This window comes from Mandrillus leucophaeus, unplaced genomic scaffold, assembly GCF_000951045.1.
Source record: "Mandrillus leucophaeus isolate KB7577 unplaced genomic scaffold, Mleu.le_1.0 Scaffold3, whole genome shotgun sequence".
In the NCBI taxonomy this organism is placed as follows: domain Eukaryota; kingdom Metazoa; phylum Chordata; class Mammalia; order Primates; family Cercopithecidae; genus Mandrillus; species Mandrillus leucophaeus.
In genome coordinates this window covers 9798236-9811468 of record NW_012103142.1, presented here as the reverse complement: position 1 = coordinate 9811468, position 13233 = coordinate 9798236, and the positions used below count along the sequence as shown (strand labels likewise).

The 13233-nt window shown below is 49.3% G+C and overlaps 1 protein-coding gene across 1 annotated transcript in view; it reads right to left on the bottom strand.

The window, feature by feature from the left end:
• Positions 1-3204: 3204 nt before the first annotated feature.
• The window catches only part of TAF8 (TAF8 RNA polymerase II, TATA box binding protein (TBP)-associated factor, 43kDa), a 51149-nt gene continuing 41120 nt past the window's right edge, over positions 3205-13233 (bottom strand). Inside the window, exon 9 of the mRNA XM_011986708.1 lies at positions 3205-3556. Coding sequence (XP_011842098.1) covers positions 3541-3556 — 16 coding nt within the window. The 3' untranslated portion in view covers positions 3205-3540. The remainder of the gene's footprint in view (positions 3557-13233) is intronic.

Here is a 13233-nt window from a genome sequence, read left to right as displayed (position 1 = left end):
CATATTAGCCAGGATGGTCTCGATCTCCTGACCTCATGATCCGCCCGTCTCGGCCTCCCAAAGTGCTGGGATTACAGGCTTGAGCCACCGCGCCCGGCCTTTTGTATTTCTTAGTAGAGACGGGGTATCGTTATGTTAGCCAGGCTGGTCTCAAACTCCTGACCTCGTGATCCACCCCCCCTTGGCCTCCCAAAGTGCTAGGATTGAGCCACCGCCCCCCGCCTGCTTTTTAATTTCATAGTTTGTTGTTATTTATTATTTTTGTTATAAGCTGCTTCTAATCCATTATGGAATAAAAAGATACATAACAAAGGAACCAGATCATTATCACCCGGCTTAAGGCAGAACCATTCATTAGACCAGTGCTTCTAATATTTTTCCTCCCAGATTGCCAAACAAACAAACAAAAGGAGCAAATAGACATGCCCGCCCACCCCCTCGAGCTTTAGGAGAGAAGCCTGAAGCTGCCACTAAAAAAGCAAAATGTCCTTGAGACTTTACTTTTCATGGGCATTCTACACTATATTTCCTAATGTATTTACATGTATTCAATTATAAAACTTCTCCTCAAAGTTTTCCAGTAAAAATAACCCCACCAATAACTGCTCCATGTAAAACGCTACTGATGTGGGGTCCTGGGGGTCCCTGTCCGCCCTCGCCCCAGGGACCTTCACCCATGGTTGGGAGTTGGCAAGGAGGGACTGGAAACATCCTTTCCTTTGGGGAAGTGAATTGGCTGGAGCTGGATAGGGCCTCGCCGGAGTCTTGAGTTCTAGTTCCAGCTCTGACACCTACTACAGTAGCTCAGTGACCTTGGGCAAGTCCCTCCATTGTAGTTTGGCCTGAGTTTCCTAAAAGGTTTGAGGTTTTGTTTGTTTGTCGAGACGGAGTCTCACTCTGTCTCCCAGGCTGGAGTGCAGTGGTGCCATCTCAGCTCACTGCAACTTCTGCCTCCTGGGTTCAGGCGATTCTCCTGCCTCAACCTCCCGAGCAGATGGGATTACAGGCACCCGCCACTACCCCCGGCTAACTTTTGTATTTTTAGTAGAGATGGGGTTTCACCATGTTGGCCAGGCTGGTCTCGAATGCCTGACCTCAGGTAATCCGTGCACCTCGGCCTCCCAAAATGCTGGGATTACAGGCATGAGCCACCATCTCTGGCTGGGTTTGGGTTTTTAAGCTTAGTTTCCACCAGGCTGAATGTAACCATAGGCCTTACACTTCTGAACATGATCAGATGGAAGAAGAAAGAAGATGGTGTCCGGGCGCGGTGGTTCACGTCTGTAATCCCAGCACTTTGGGAGGCCGAGGTGGGCGGATCACCTGAGGTTGGGAGTTTGAGACCAGCCTGACCAACATGGAGAAACCCCGTCTCTACTAAAAATACAAAGTAACTGTTCGTAGTGGCACACGCCTGTAATCCCAGCTACTCAGGCAGCTGAGGCAGGAGAATCGCTTGAACCCGGGAGACGGAGGTTGCAGTGAGCCAAGATTGTGCCACTGCACTCCAGCCTGGGCAACAAAAAAAAAAAAAACCAAAAAAGAAAAAGAAAGAGGATGGTGGTGAGAGCAGGACTGGGGCTGGACAGCTGGTGATTGCATTGGGTGGCTGGTGGATGCCCTGGCAGGGCATGGGCTGAGGCAGGGAGGCTTCAGGGGGTTGGTGCTCCTGGGAGGACCCAGAGCTGGGGCCTGCTCGGGCTTGGCTGTATTCTGTGCCATAGAAAGCTCTGCAGTGAAGGGGGCTGGAGGGCCCAGGCTATTTCTGGAGCTGGGCTTTCCTGGAGGTGAGGAGGGTGCCTATCCAATCTTCCAAAAGAGGGCAGAGCTACCAACTCATCAGTGCCAACATCTGAATCACAGGCCAAGAACGCAGCTCTCCTACATCACCCTCTCCTCTCCCTCGCCACTGAGGCACCTATGAACCACAGTGCAACACTTCCCATTCCTGTGTGTCACTAGCACTCTCCAGAGGTGTGCTTGGTCCATAGCCTAGCCCCTGCCCACCCATCAGGTGACCACATCTCTGAGGAGGGAGGCAGCTCACCTGGGAAGAATGTCAATTCTTCCACAAGGATCACGCTTGTCATTTTTTTTTTTTTTTTTTTCTTCTGAGATGGAGTCTTGCTCTGTCGCCAGACTAGAGTGCAGTGGCGCGATCTTGGTTCACTGCAACTTCTGCTTCCTGAGTTCAAGCGATTCTCCTGCCTCAGCCTCCTGAGTAACTCTAACTGGGACTACAGGCACGAGCCACCACACCCAGCTAATTTTTGTATTTTTAGTAGAGAAGGGGTTTCACCATGTTGGCCAGGATGGTCTCGATCTCTTGATCTTGTGATCTGCCTGCCTCAGCCTCCCAAAGTGCTGGGATTACAGGCATGAGCCACTGTGCCCGGCCCACACTTGTCATCTGTAATACCACATCTCTCCATGATACCTCCGAGGCATTATGAGCCTGCTCTATCGATGAGGAAGGTGAGACTCAGAGCAATTTGGTCACTTGCAGCTGACTGAGCTGTCAGGTAGGGGCTGGCCACAGACCTGCCAGGCATCTTTCCTCCCTGTCACTGTGCTCCGCGTTTAAGGGTGGGAAAGGGGGTAAGAATCTCAGGGGAGTGAAAAAGAAAACCAGGAAAACTTAAACAAGGATACAGAACATGCATTTCATAAGCCACCCCCTGTGTAATAACAAAAGGATAGATACCTGTATTCCTAGAATAGCTTTGAAGGAGCACATAAGACCAGTGATAGTAGCTGTTTCTGGAGTGGGGCATGGGGTGACTGAAGAAATGGAATGAGAAGGAAGAAGGTGTAGTTTGTAACTGATTTATGTTTTTGTACCTTTTGAGTTTTGTGCTGTGTCCATTTATTATATGAGTTAATATAAAGTACTTAAATTAGTACCTGTCACATAGTAAGTGCTATATAAATGTAAGCACTATGTAGATGCAAGCTATTATTATTTTTAAATCATGTAAAATTCTTTTGAGGAGAGACAGGGGGAGGGGAGTGGGTGAGGCACTGTTCTGGGCTTTGGGTTGGAACTGGGTATGTGGCCAGGCCCTGTGAAGAGAAGCAGGGTTCCTGGGCACCTCCAAGAGCTGAGGAGGGATGCAGGTCTCCTTCAGACAAGCTGAGGACACACTCCCTGACCAGACCCCAGAGTTCCAGAGCATTCTGTGAAGCCAGAGGAAGGCTTCAGGTGAGGCCACGAGACATGGCGCACTCGGGCTCTCGAGGGTGGGCTCTGAGAGGAGAGAGACTATTTCAGAGGGCACGGCAGAACCCACCCTGGGCTCCTTGAGGACAGGATTTACATCCTCCGGATTGGCTGAATGACCTTCCCGATGGCTGCGCCTGGCCCGTCACCTGGGCGATCTGACAAGCTTGTGGGGTAGCACCTGCACCAGCAAGGGCTGGAAGGAGCACAGAGCTTGGGTTTCCTTCCGTGTGTGTCTTTCTTGACCTTTGTGGCTGCTCTCCTGGTGACCAATGTCCTTGGGGAGCACTTGGTAGCTTAGGACAAAGTCTCACAATTCTCTAGAATGTATCCGGCCTGAGGAATGTAGGGTGAAAAAAACCACTTTGCTCATTCTATTTGGATTGTCAGGAGAGGTTGGTGGAAGAGGGGGCAGCTTCTGGCACTGGAGAGGGGGTGCCTCAGATCAGGGGAGTGGCTTGTGATGATTTAAACGGTTTGTTTCTCCCTGGGAGAACTCACAGTTCCTGAAGGAGTTGCTCACCTCACACATGTGCACCCCTGGAGAACAATCCCTGAAGTGAAAGCACATGGTGGCCACGGTGCTCCCGGCACAGGAGAGAAAGCCACGTTCTGTTCAGAACTTCTTGGCTCTCTCCTCAGCCACACTTAGCGATGAGGACACCGTATTTCAAAATCACAATATGGAAAAGCGCACCTCAATCATAGTAACAGAAAATCAAGCGAAGGCTATTCTGAAATAGCATTTTTCACTTATCAGATTGGCAAAAGCGTAAAACACATGGCGTTGGCTAGGATGTAGGGAAATGGGCTGTTTTTCTGGAGGAAGGTGATATTGGCATGGCCTCTATGGAGAGCATTTGGCAATAGCTGCTGTCCTAGTCTGTTCAGGCTGCTCCAACAAAGTACTAGAAACCAGGTGGCTTATGAACAACAGAAATGTATTTCTCACAGTGCTGGACGCTAGGAAGCCCAAGATCAAGACTGATTGGGCATCTGGAGAGGGCCTGTTTTCTGGCTCACAGACGGTGCCTTCTCACTGTGTCCTCACATGGTGGAAGGGGCGAGGCAGCTTTCTCTTTTTTCTTTTTGTGATGGAGTCTCGTTCTGTCACCAGGCTGGAGGGCAGTGGCGCGATCTTGGCTCACTGCAACCTCTGCCTCAGGTTTGAGCAATTCTCCTGCCTCAGCCTCCCAAGTAGCTGGGATTACAGGCATCCACCACAATGCCCAGCTAATTTTTGTATTTTTAGTAGAGATGGGGTTTCACCATGTTGACCAGGCTGATCTCAAACTCCTGACCTCAAGTGATCCGCCCACCTCAGCTTCCCAAAGTGCTGGGATTACAGGCGTGAGCCACTGTGCCTGGCCTCTCTGGGGGTTTTTAAACTAATTAATTGTTTTGTTTTTTAATTTTTGTGGAGATAGGGGTCTTGTCATGTTGCCCAGGCTGGTCTCAAACTCCTAAGCTCAAGTGATCCTCCTGCCTCAGCCTCCCAAAGCACTGGGATTGCAGGCATCAGCCACCCTGCCTGGCCTAGAGGCACTAATCCCATTCACAAAGGCTCTACTGTCATGACTTAATTACCTCCTCAAAGGCCCCATCTCCTAACATTATCACCTGGGGGATTTTAACATAAATGTGGTGGGGGTAACACAAACATTTAGACCATAGTAGCTACCAATACAAGCTGGGAATTCTGCTTCTAGGAAATTGGCCTGCAGATATCCCAACAAACAAGTATTATGTCAGCGCAGCATTGTTTGCTGGAAATAGTCTCAATTTCTCTAAATAGAAAACTGGTCATAAGTTAGGATAAGACATACAATGGAACACCCTGCAGCCACAAAAACAAATAAGGAAGTTCTTTACCTATCAGGAGTGACCTCCAAGAGATAGTAAGTGGGAAAAGAAGCAAGTGCAGAAGAGCTTATGCAGTATGCTACCATATGTGTAAAAAAAAAAGGGGGAACTGTGTCTGTATTTGCTGGATATGCACAGAATACCTCTAGAGGATGCTATCAACGGTTGCATGTTTCAAGGGGACGTGGAATCTCAGAACAGCTTTTGCTCTTTATGGAAGTCTCCATCTCCTTTAGTCTGGAGAGAGGCAATACCCCCCGACTCATCCAAGACAGGGGCCCACTCTGCTGCTCTCCGGATGCCATGGGTAGACACGTGGTTAGGAGAGAGCAGGGTAGGGTCATGCCATGTAGTGGCTTGATGACCTAACACAAGGTACTTAGCCTCTAAGCCTCTGTTTCCTCTTCTGTTAAACAGCAAAAATAATACTACTATTAATAAATGAGGCCAAGCGCAGTAGCTCATGCCTGTAATCCCAGCACTTTGGGAGGCTGAGGCAGATGGATCACCTGAGGTCAGGAGTTCGAGACCAGCCTGGCCAATACGGTGAAACCCTATCTCTACTAAAAATACAAAAATCAGCCAGCTGCAGTGGCATGTGCCTGTAATCCTAGCTACTCGGGAGGCTGAGGCAGGAGAATCACTGGAACCCAGGAGGCAGAGGTTGCAGTGAGCCGAGATCACACCACTGCACTCCAGCCTGGGTGACAGGGTGAGATTCCATCTCAAAAAATAAATAAATAAATAAATAAATAAATAAATAAATAAGTAAGTAAGTTGATACATGTGTAAATGGGGATAATAATTTTCCCAACCTCATTAGGATAGCATGAGGATGAACAGTTAATTTATGTGAAGTGCTTAGCACAGTGCCTGGCATATAGGAAGTGCTCAGCAAATGAATTTGTTCCAAATACATCGTGTTTTCTCCTTTGCACTTTTGACCCCTATGGGATCAACATGGAAACTTCTCAGGGAGGCCAGTGAGGCCCTCAGGGTCCGTCTTCAACCTTCACTGCAACACTCAACCCTTGCCACTCCCTTGTACCCTGTGTACTCTGTTCACTCTGCCTAGAATGTCCTTCCTTCTTTTGCTTGTCTTGGTCAAAGTCCAGCTTAAATGTCACCAGCCCTGGGACGCTCTTCCGGAAGTCCCAGCCCAGAGTTTGTGTTCTCTCCTCTGTGATGGCAGAGTCCCTGGGTGCCCCTCTGTGGGGCATCATCACACAGAATGGTGATTATGTTCCCGGTTCCAGCTGATACACACACACTTGTTTGTTATAATAGAAGGAATTGGGGGAAAAAAATTTCAACTCCAACTCAAATAAAACTGCAATAAGACACAACTTTCTATCTATCAGAGTAGCAAAGTTCAAGGAGTTCTACACTGAGGTGACAAAGAGGCAGGGACTCGTGCAGGAGAGCCAACTGGTACACATTCTGAGACCTGGGCGACATCTGTCCACACTCAGTGGACACCCATAACAAAATGGCACAGGCAGAAAGCTGCTCGTTGCATCAATGCTTGAAAGAACAGAGGGCTGGAAACCACCTAAACGCCCATCAGTTGGGGACTGGGAAATAAGTTATGGTAGAATTATACAAAGGCCATGCAGCCACGAACCAGAGAAGCTCTTTATTACTGACACGGAACGTCACCAAAAAATACACTGAGAAGTAGAAAATATAAGTATTTGCATTTGATGCACAGAATATTTCTGGAAGAATACATAAGGTCATATTAACAGTAACATAATAGCAGCTGCCAGGGATGAGGTCTGAGCCTCTGAGAAACAGGGGAGGAGGAAGATATTTTGTTATCACTTATATCTTTTTCTGTCTTTTAAATTTTATACTGCATACATATATTATCTATTCAAAATTAAATAACTTTTTAACAAAGAAGAAAAAGAAAAACTACTAATCAAATGGAGATGAGGTAGTCCACAAGCTCCAAGAGGAGGAAAAATACCTTAATGTTTTTTCCAGAAGCGCCAGAGTCCATGGCAAAGCTCTACCCTGGGCCAGCTGCCCCCACACTTGCACCTGGGCATGGGAAGTTGATGTTCGCAGAATTAAGAACTTTTTTCAGTATGCGCCTAAGTAAAACAGAAGAATGAGAAACCCACTATCAACAGCTGAGGAAAACTCATAAATGAATGCACAACAAAGTTCAAAAGAAATAGAATGTGTGGCCCCAGGACTCTTTCATTATGGCAGAAACTGACAAGGCTCAGGGGGTTCTTCTTGTACCCACAAAGCTGTTTGTAAGAGCCTCTGAAGCCCCTGTCCATCTATTTATTATTGATTTAGTATATGAATTTATGTACAATATATAATTTTAATCATAGTATACACATTATTTTTACATCTTGATATTTTCATTTAATATATAATTGACATTTTTCCATTTCATTAAGTACTCTTCCAAAACATAATGTTTAATGTTTCCACATTACTGAAACTTATGGATATGTAATCATTTATTAATAATTCTCCATTGTTGGGGGCTGGGTGCGGTGGCTCACGCCTATAATCCCAGCATTTTGGGAGCTCAAGGCCAGCAGATCACTTGAGGTCAGGAGTTCGAAACCAGCCTGACCAATAAGGCAAAACCCCATCTCTACTAAAACTACAAAAATTCACCAGGTGTGTGGTGGGCGCCTGTAATCCCAGCTACTTGGGAGGCTAATGCAGGAGAATTGCTTGAATCCAGGAGATGGAGGTTGCAGTGAGCTGAGATTGTTGCACTGCATTCCAGCCTGGGTAACAGAGCGAGGCTCTGTCTCAAAAAACAAACAAAATAATTCTCCACTGCGGGACATTTAGCTAATTTCCAGTCTTTTGCTATTATAAATAAAGCTATGATGCACATCTTTGTATATAAATCTTGCTTTTTTCAACTTTTATTTTAGATATGGGGGATACATGTACAGGTTGGCTACATGGGCATATTGCACCCAGGTAGTGAGCATAGTACCCAATAGGTAGGTTTTCGACCGAGGACCCTCCCTCCCTCCCCGCTCTCGTGGTCTGCAGCGTCTACTGTTTCCATGTTTATGTCCATGGGTGCTCAGTGTTTAGCTCCCACTTACAAGTGACAGAACATGCAGTATTTGGTTTTCTGGGTTCCTGTGTTAATTCGCTTGGGATTATGGCCTCTAGTTCCATCCATGTTGCTGTAAAGGACATGATTCTAATATTTTTTATGGCTATGCCCTGACCATCCATGTAAGAGCCTCTGAAGAACATCAAGAACTCACTGGGTAAAGCAGCTGGCGCGGGGCCCTTTCCAACCCTGGACCCCAGCTGACCACGATGGGAAAGACCGTCCAGAGAAACCTACAGGAGGACCCACCAGTTCCAGTGACTCCTTCCGGGGGCAACCCTGATTCAGAGGTGGCATTCCCAAACTGAATCTGCCTAGGGGGAGGGACAACCTGAGGGCCAGCGCCGCTGAGGGAGCCTCTGCTGGCTTCACAAGGGAGAAGGCTGGTTTCAGCTGACACCACACCAGCCTCCAAGCAGATGTTACAGGAGGGACTCGGAAGCCTCAGGACTCGGAAGCCTCAGGAGCTGAGCTGGAGCACCCCAGACACCCCAGTTCAGTGGCTGAGTCCTCGCAGGCTGGGTGAGACAACACTCCCCTCACTGCCCTCCCACCTTCCCCCAGGCCATTTCCACCCTCCCGCTCCGCTCCGTACTCACCTCTTCCTGAAGCTTCACCTGCTAACCCCACCCCATTGAGAACTTGGCACAGGCTTCAGCCCTTGAGTCTTTTTTTTGTTTTTGTTTTTGTTTTGAGACGGAGTCTCACACTGTCACTTGGGCTAGCATACAGTGGTGCAATCTCAGCTCGCTGCAACCTCCGCCCTCTGGGTTCAAGCGATTCTCCTCCCTCAACCTCCGGAGTAGCTGGGATTACAGGCGCCTGCCACCACGCCTGGCTAATTTTTTTTTGTATTTTTAGTAGAGACTGGGTTTCACTCTGTTGGCCAGGCTGGTCTCGAACTCCTGACCTCGTGATCCGCCCACCTTGGCCTCCCAAAGTGCTGGGATTACAGGTGTGAGCCACTGCGCCCGGCCTCAGCACTTAAGTCCTAAAGTCTAGCCTTCCAATGACAGTTGTTCTCTGTCTTGGTGAATGGAGTTAAAACAGGTTCCTGTGTGTTTGCCTGTCTCCCTGACGACACTGCTAACTCCCCGGGGGAGGGGAGTCAGCTGCGGGTTTATATTTCCTCCCTCTCCCTTGGTACAGGCTCAGGCTATGGGAAGGAGTCACACTTGGCCTTGCTGACAGGCTGGCCGGCTCTCTTGGGGCCAGGACTAACCTCCCCCAGGTCTTAGGGTGGCTAGCTGTCCCCTTACGGAACCGTGCTTGGCAAATGCCAAACTATGTGGACCTGACTGTAAGAGAAATAGTATCCCCCATACCTGCTCCAGCCAGAATGATCCTGAGTCAGCTCCTGTCACTCCCTTGCTATCCGTCTCCATCTGAATGAATCAAGCCCATGAGGCTTTGCAGGCACCGCCTAGCTCCTCCCCGAACCCTGCCCCACTCCGCTCCTGCCCCACTCGGCTCCAGACACCCAGCCTCCTGTGGTGAAGCCACACACACTCCTGCCTCAGAGCAGTATGCCTGCTGTCCCCTTTCCCTGGAATACCTCTCCATGTGGCCGGCCCCTCAATAAATTCAGGGCTCTGTTCAAAGAGAAATTTCCTTCCCACCCCTCCCAAAACAGCAACCCCTGCTGCGAGTGCTCCTTTCCCTGCTGCCCTATTATGTGGCAATCACTTCTTTCCGCCCCTCCAGATGCACCCTCCTAGGCCCTGGCAGGCTGGCGCTGGTATGGCTCACATCAGCCGACCCCATCCAGCAGAGAGCAGGCAGGACAGTGTGAGGGGAGGGAAGGAGAGGGAGGTGAGGGTACTGATTTCCCGGGTTGGCTCCTTCCCTGCAGGGCTCTGTGGGCTGGCAGGGCTCCTGGACCTGAGGCCTGGGCTCTTGCAGAAGCCTCTCCCATGGGCCTCTCCCCAGGTTCTAGCTGCCCCTCCCCTTCCCTGTTCCCAGCCCAGGTGCTACACCAACCCTTGTGCTTCTGCTGGACCTTGCCTGCACCTTTGGAAGTAAGCCCTTTATTAAACCTTCCTCAAATATCCAACCCAGGTACACTGTCACTTTCCTTCCAGGACCCTAACTTCACCACCTGACACGACAGGTCTGTTTGAGAGAAGAGAGACAGACCCTTTCATATTGTTTTAGATTGTTTTATACTCAGAAAAGGAAAAAGAAGTGAAAATAAAGGCAGGTAGCCCGGCGCCTAGGAACCAGACCCGACACCAAGAAAGCAGACCCAAAACCAGGCCTGGGCCTGCCTGACCTAAGCCTGGTAGTTAAAGCTCGACTCCTGACCTAACCGGTTATGTTATCTATGGATTGTAAAAATCCCTGTCCTGTTCTGTTTCGTTCTGATTACCAGTGTGTGCAGCCCCCAGTCACGTACCCCCTGCTTGCTCAATTGATCACGACCCTCTCACACTGACACCCTTAGAGTTGTGAGCCCTTAAAAGGGACAGGAATTGCTCACTCAGGGAGCTCGGCTCTTGAGACAGGAGTCTTGCTGATGCTCCTGGCCGAATAAACCCCTTCCTTCTTTAACTCAGTGTCTGAAGAGTTTTGTCTGCAGTTCGTCATGCTACATGTTGTTGGTGAGCTGTCTGTCCCCCAGCTAGCTCACAAACTCACAGGGGGGAAACCTTGTTTTAGTCGCCAGTGTATCCCAACATCTGTATCAGCATTGTGTGTAGCAGAAGCTCAATAAGTGTTTGTTGAATGTTAGAGCCAGGTGCCATGGCTCACACCTATAATCCCAGCACTTCTGGGAGGCTGACAGGCAGATCACTTGAGGTCAGGAGTTCGAGGCCAGTCTGGCCAACATGGGGAAACTCCATCTCTATTAAAACTATAAACATTAGCTGGGTGTGGCAGTGCACACCTGTAATCCCAGCTACTCAGGAGGCTGAGGCAGAAGAATCACTTGAACCTGGGAGGCGGAGGTTGCAATGAGCTGAGATTATACCACAGCACTCCAGCCAACAGAGTGAGACACTGTCTCAAAAAAAAAAAAAAAAATGTTTAATGAGTGACTGAATAAGGGGAGGATCAATGTAATCTGGAGAGGCTACAGAGGCTGGAAAGACAGGCAAGATTTAGGGGGTGATGGGGAGGAAGAGCTCTAACAAAGGCAGGGGATACAGCAGTGATGAGAATGGCCTCCTCTCAGGGTGTGAAGACCCTCGCTTATGTCCTTCCTAGCACCCCTCCACTGTCTGTCATAATTGTGGGTTTGTTTTCTTTGTATGTCTTCCCACTGGAATGAATTCCCTGCAGGCAGGGCCCATGTCTGTCTTGTTCGCCATGGTATCTTCAGAGCTGGTACAGCGCCTGGCATGCCCAGATTGATAGATTGATATTTACTAAATGAAAAGAAAAATGAATTATCCAAAAGAAACAATGAATTGGCAGACGACCTCAGAAGCCTGGTTGGGCCATTTGGACTTGGAGTGAAAAGCACGAGGGAGGAATTGCAAGTCCTACTGCAGGGGAGAAAAGACAAGGTGAGGGCTTGTGGGAAGATGGCCCTGGCAGGGATGGCGGCTGGGGAAGAGCAGGGTACCTGATCAGCCATGCGGGGAGGCAGCATCAGACTGGCCAGGAAGAAAGAGGGGGCACAATTCAGTGACCATCTTGATACAGACACACAAGGAGGAAGACTCCAAGGCCTCAGTTTAGGGGACTGAGCCGGGGAGCTGGGAAAATGAGATCATGCCATCCAGGCTGAGGTCCCAGGTCCCAGGTCAAGGTAAGCACTCGAGGGTTGGCTGCTGTTATCCTCACTGTTTCTAACCTTTGTCTGAAGTGGGAAAGCTGTGGAGTGGAAGTGGTTTTGGGGGAAAGGGAGATCGACTCTGGCCATGTTGAAATGAAAGTATCACCGGACAGCTGGATGCTGAGGCGTCCTGGAGAGACGATGGCTGGAGGTGGAGAAGCAGATGAGCCATCTCCATGCATACACAGAGGTGGAGTGTTTGGGACCATCCACAGCTGAGAGGACTGGAGGGAAGTGCCAGGAAAGAAAAGGAAGGCCAAAAATAACAAGGAAAGTGGGGCAGTGTCATGGAAGTCAAAGGAACAATGTGGAAGAAGGAAGGGGCAGCCAGCACAGTCACACGCCAGAAGCAAAAGCAGTGGGCTGGGCCCCACTGAGGGGCCCCCATCCTGGAGGAGCACCTACCTGCTGGCCTCTGGGACAGGCTGGGAGAGCTAATGGTACAAGTCAGGGGGTGCATTGTTAGTAGAGGGCTTGCTGCCTGTCCCAACAAGACATTCCTGGGCATACACACTCAAACCTCATTTATAACAGAGACTGCCAACTGTCCCACAAATCTACTTTTTCCTTCTTCCCATGGTGACAAAGCTCCCAAATTTTACCTAGACAGAGCCACCCAGGTAAAGATCACATTTCCTTGCTTCCCTTGCAGCCAATTGGGGTGGTATTACTAGGAGGGTGCAGCTTCCAGGTCCTGCTTAGGAGGAAGGTAAAAGCTTGCCCTCATATACCTCCCTTCTCCCCCAGTGCTGGAATCTGGGCCCAGCAGATGGGGTGGCCAACATACTCTGTCATGCAAGCAGCACCCAAAGTGACAGAGGAGCCAAGAGGCAGAAAGGGCCTTGACACCACCAAGTCACCCAGCTGGCCTGGACCACTCTTGTTCACCCAGCTTTCATAGAAGCCATGTGCCTCTGACTTAAGCCACTCGATTCTGGGGACTTTTTGTTAGGGCAGCCTAACTCATATGCGAACACAATATTTAATCCAGCAGAAATGCCACCTTAGATCAGACCAAAAGTTGCTCAGCTCATCTCTGCTAGGGACCTCAGGGGTAGTGAGAGAGGTCACTGGCATCTCCCTTGACAAGATCTTCACTCTTCACTTACCAGGAAATCCTTAGTCTCCTTAACACTGTTACAAAGCCATCATTCATAAACAGATCAAAACCCTTCATAAAGCTGGGCAGAGTGGCTCACAACTATCCCAGCACTTCAGCAGGCTGAGGCAGTATGATCCCTTGAGGCCAGGAGTTAAAGG